The sequence below is a fragment of the Corvus brachyrhynchos genome, unplaced genomic scaffold (assembly GCF_000691975.1).
Source record: "Corvus brachyrhynchos isolate BGI_N302 unplaced genomic scaffold, ASM69197v1 scaffold549, whole genome shotgun sequence".
In the NCBI taxonomy this organism is placed as follows: Eukaryota; Metazoa; Chordata; class Aves; order Passeriformes; family Corvidae; genus Corvus; species Corvus brachyrhynchos.
This window is the reverse complement of record NW_008240055.1, coordinates 38,434-43,282: the sequence shown is the minus strand read 5'-3', so window position 1 is coordinate 43,282 and position 4,849 is coordinate 38,434. Positions and strand designations below refer to the sequence as shown.

The 4,849-nt window shown below is 46.4% G+C and overlaps 3 protein-coding genes across 4 annotated transcripts in view; 2 read left to right on the top strand and 1 right to left on the bottom strand.

Annotated features, from left to right (window-relative positions):
• LOC103622640 (dynein light chain 1, cytoplasmic) overlaps nucleotides 1-4,849 on the top strand; it is a 20,042-nt gene that overhangs the window by 5,483 nt on the left and 9,710 nt on the right. The window lies entirely within an intron of this gene.
• Nucleotides 7-1,615, top strand: LOC103622642 (cytochrome c oxidase subunit 6A1, mitochondrial). The gene is made up of 3 exons (XM_008641622.2): nucleotides 7-71; nucleotides 380-522; nucleotides 1,348-1,615. The coding sequence occupies exons 1-3, from the start codon at nucleotides 41-43 to the stop codon at nucleotides 1,426-1,428; spliced, it is 255 nt and encodes an 84-aa protein (XP_008639844.2). The 5' UTR covers nucleotides 7-40; the 3' UTR covers nucleotides 1,429-1,615.
• On the bottom strand, nucleotides 1,909-4,849 carry TRIAP1 (TP53 regulated inhibitor of apoptosis 1). Its single transcript, XM_008641621.2, has 2 exons — nucleotides 4,703-4,849; nucleotides 1,909-3,981 (listed from the first exon to the last, which is right to left on the bottom strand). Exons 1-2 carry the CDS (start codon nucleotides 4,847-4,849, stop codon nucleotides 3,898-3,900), a joined length of 231 nt encoding a protein of 76 aa, XP_008639843.1. The 3' UTR covers nucleotides 1,909-3,897.

Below are 4,849 nucleotides of genomic sequence, written 5' to 3'. Positions count from 1 at the left end.
CGCGGGCGCCGCGGCCCCGCGCTCCCCCCCAGCGCGCGGCATGGCGGCCGCGGCACACGAGGGCGGCGGAGGTAACGGGGCTCTGCGGGGCGGGGGCGGAGCCAAGGGCGCGCGGCGCTGCCCTTGACAGCCGGTGCCCTTCGCTGGGGGAACGGGGCATAGCAGGCGCTTGGTGTGAGCCCCCGCCGGGGCACCAGGGCTTAAACCGTGAGCCCGGATCCCTGTTACAGACGGGGAGGAGACACGCGCTTGAGCGTGGGACACAGCGTTCATTAGCGCCTCGTTAATGCACTAATTGTATTTAACGTGCTATCAGGTCAGTAATGCTAATGAAAATGGTGATTGTTGTTCTAATTGCTGTCCCGCTGCCCCCGCCCAGCCCGGATGTGGAAGACGTTGACCTTCGTGGTGGCGCTGCCCGGCGTGGCCGTGTGCATGCTGAACTCCTACCTGAACGCACAGCACGGGGAGCACGAGAGGCCCGAGTTTGTGCCCTACACCCACCTTAGGATCAGGACCAAGGTACTTCCACCTGCAATGTTTAGGAGCCCTCGTTTCCTCCATGGCTGCAGAGCTTCCTCTGAGATTGCCACAGCATTTCTTTTTCGTTTGCTACATTGGCTGTGATATCAACTCATGGCTGTTTTTGAGGCAGTAAAAGTTTGTCACAGCTCTGATGAAGTACCCATGGTATTCACAGGCCTTCCCACCCCAAAGTGATCCTCCCAATGTCTTGCTGAAAAGTTTTCAGTCCTAAAGCTGCTGTACTTAAACTAATACAGATCTAAAAGCTAGCAGTGGAGATGCTAAATACTCAAACTTGGGGTCCTCATAATACAGCACAGTTGATCTTTAAGTAAGAGCAAAGACTGTGCTGTTTATAGACTGTGACTCCCAGCCAGCTAAGGGAGACAGTTTTCCAACTCTTGCTTCCTATGTCCTGGGAGCCAGCTTGCTTAATTCACCAGCCTGTTGAGCTGTGTGATCATAAAATTATTTAGGTTTGAAAATACTTCCAAGATGGAATCTAGCCTGTGACTCATCTCCACCCTGTCAACCACATCATGGCACTAAGTGCTACCTCTAGTCTATACCTAAACACCTCCAGGGATGGTGAGCCCAGCAGCCTGGGCAATGTATCCTTACGTTTAACAACCCCTTCTGTGACGAAATTCCTCCTGATGTCCAGCCTAAACCTTCCCTGGCACAGCTTGAGGCTATTTCCTCTTGTTCTGTCACTAATGGCCTGGGAGAATTGATGTTTGAGTCTGTATTGCTTTTGGTTTCTGATGCTTGAGGGATTGTTCAGGAGCTGCCACTGGCTTATTTTCTTTCTTCTTTCAACAGCGTTTCCCCTGGGGTGATGGGAATAAAACTCTGTTTCACAATCCCCACACTAACCCTCTTCCAACTGGTTATGAAGATTAAAACCAAGATCCTGACCACAGCCAGAACTTTGGCTCTCCCCATCTTGAACGAGAAAGTTGAGTGGGATCCATCATTTCATGGGGTCATAGTTTCAGAAACTGCATTTCTTCTGTGATGAAGCTGAGTGGTGGTGGTCTCCATGTGTATTTGTGATGGGGTCCTTTAAATAAACAACTCTGGACATGAATTTCGGATTTGACTTTGTTTGTTAACCTGAATTCTTAGAAGTTTTTTAGTTCAGTGTTTGCATAAAGCATTAAGATTTCCCAGAGGACACAGTGTATGAGCAAAGGGGGTTGACTGCCTGAATGTTAACATATGTTCCTGTGTCTGATAACACAAACAACGGGAATGCACTTGGCATAGGACATGAATCAATTTCATATTCTTCATGTCTGGTTTAGCTGATGACTCTAAACTCACAGCCAGAACAGATATGTGGATTAAAATTCAATATATACTGAAGCACATTCTCCATCATCAGCTTTTACAGTATTTATTAACAGTCATGAAGGTGGTCTTCTCTTGGTTCTTCTGGCAGACGGAGTGGCAGCAAAGATGTTGAGCTAAGCTCTGCCTTCACACTGTTCACCTTAAGCTCTGAAATTTTCAGGTACATCAGCACATATCTTGCTCACCACTCTGCTTTCCATAAAGCTGCAGTCTGCACCGAAGTCTCTCACACAGGTTTTGCAGAAGAAAACACAATTTTGGCTCTACTGCTTATGTCTGTATAATGTGTACTGTGTCATGCAGAAGCTGCTTAAAGTAGAAGGGATTAATGAGCCAACAGCCTGGGCCTGTGCCAGTACAACCTTAATTTTCAAGTTTTTGCTCGCTACAAGTCAACCATTTCCCAGTTCTTTCTATAACTTCTGTATTTTTTGGACGGTATGAAACTGAGCTCTCTCTCAGCTATCATTAATTTGGTTCTTCCCAAAAGGTAGAATGCAGCAGCTGCTTTGGCATCTTGCTGTTGAAAGGAGTGATGGATAGCAAGAGAGAATCTCAGAGTGGGTACTGCAGGATGTCCTTCCCCATGTTTCCATATGATTTTTTTCATCTGCTTACCAGTAAAAGATTGCTGAGAAAAGTTTTGCTGTGTTGAAAGTACAAGGCACTGATGGGCACAGTTGTTTTAAAGCTGACAAAATCACATTACATGTAGCCCTACATGAAGATCACAGAAGAGCAAACTGGTTTTGTGTGTTATTCCTTAAAAAAGAAAACCTACATAATTAACTGTCTTCAGAATGCTATTTATAGATCATTCCCTTAGATCACTGTTTTCATTTATACCTGAGTGACACAGCACTTTGCCAACAGCTTGTTTCTTCAGTGCTATGTTTACCCCCTGTGCTGACACTAGGAGCTCTCTGCACCTGAGAACAGGAGTGTGGCTCACCTGAATATGCGACTGACATAGGAACAACAGCCTCAGGCTGCAGCAGTTCCTGATGCTTTGCACAAGGCCCACAGAACTGTGGGGGTCTGTGAGGGGGCTGTGGTGCAGGCAGGCCAACTATAATGTTTGAGAACTGCACCTTTTTTAGGCTTTTTAAAAAGTAAAACCTTTAAATAATTAGTAGAAATTAAAAGCAGAGAGTGAAGCTTTCTTTTTTCCTCACTCTAATTCTAGAATTAGGAAGCTGACCGATCTTTTGTCCCCAGGCCGTAATATCTTTTACTCTTTCACCTGTGTTGGTGTAAGTAGGGGAGCAAGCTTTGCGCCATCCCTGTCTGAGGATCAAACCACATGAATGTGTAAAGCTAAAGGAGAGAGAATTCAAGTTTGTGGTTGCGTCAGTACCTCAGAAAAGGTTGAAGTAACCTCTGCATTAAAAGTCTTCTCTTCAGCTTCTGAGCAGGCCAGCTCTGTCACTCCTAGAGGTCACAATCAGACTCTACTGCACAGTTACCTACTTGAACAAAATATAACCTGGTTGTATTTATTTTAGCCAAGCTGCTGCAGGTCCAGTAGTGCTTTTAAACCATCTCTCTTGCTGACACAGAACAGTGCTTAAGCCCTTCAGCTTTCAGGATCACATGAAACCAACTTCACCAAAATTCAGCAGCATAGAGATGACACAAAGTATATCAACTCCCTCCATATTCTTCTTAAACACTTTCAAGTGTTATATAAATAAGCAAAAGAAATCAGCCACAAAGAAACTATCTCAGCCCACTCCAACCCATTCCCCCATTACATTCAGTAGGAAGTTAGTTCACATGGATTTTTAAGCCATTAGATGCTGAACCACCAACAACTTTCACTGGAAAGGAGGCAGCAGTTAGCACATGATCCAGTCTTTTTTTTCCTTTTAACTGTTTGTTTTCACAAGCAGAGAACATTTCTCACTTCCTATAAGGGAGTTAACAAAGGTCTTCTCCAGGTGGCATCCACGGTACACCTGGTGATGGTGCTTAGTCCAAAGGCTTGTATTAGTGACTCCACCCGTACAGCCAACATCAAGAGGAGTTTTCAGTTTTTCCTTTACTCGGGCCCATGAACTCCAGGCCCTCAATGGGTATGTCCTTCTCCTTGATTGCTTTCTGAAAAGAGGAAAAAAGAATACCAAATAATTCAACTTGACGCTTCGTTATAGGGCTACATGATGTAATCTTTGGTACAAAACACAGAATCACAGGATCAATTAGGTTGTAAAACACCTCTGAGATCATTGAGTCCGACCTATGACCCAACAGCATCACGTCAACCAGACCATGGCCATGCCCAGTCTTTCCTTAAATGCCTTCAGGGACACTGACTCCACCACCTCCCTGGGCAGCCCATTCCAATGTCTGATCACCCCTTCTGTGAAAAAATTCCTCCTGATGTTCTACCTAAACCTCCCTGGTGCAGCTTAAGTCTATAACCTCTTGTCCTATCGCTTGTTGCCTGAATAGAAATTATCTAAAAAGAAATGACCTAGAAAAAGTAGTCTTAAAGCTGGTTTGAATAAAGCTTCAGTGTTAATGAAGGACGTACTGAGAACTCACTGAACTATAGTCCGGATCGTATAACAGAAACGTGCTGCAGCCTCTACAGAAGCAGCCTTAAGAACTTACGTACAATAAAATTAGGAGACATCTGTAAAATATTCCATGTCATGACCGACAAAGGGCGAGATAAACCCAGAGCTGCGTGTCGGGGTCACTGGTGAAGGCTGAGGCTGCTCCTGGGGTACCAGCACGCCGGTAAGAAGGGTCAGAGCGGGGGAAGGACGCTCGGGCAGGGAGCGAAGGGGGCCCGGGGCCCCGGGGCCGGACGCACCTGCACGCAAAGTTGGTAGCGCTTGAAGAGCTGCCCGCAGGGGTCGCCGGCGCTGTCGCCCTTGAGGAACTTCTCGGCGAACCAGCGGTTGAAACACTGGTCGTACTCGCGCTTCAGCTCCGTGCACGCCTCGCCCACGCTGTTCAT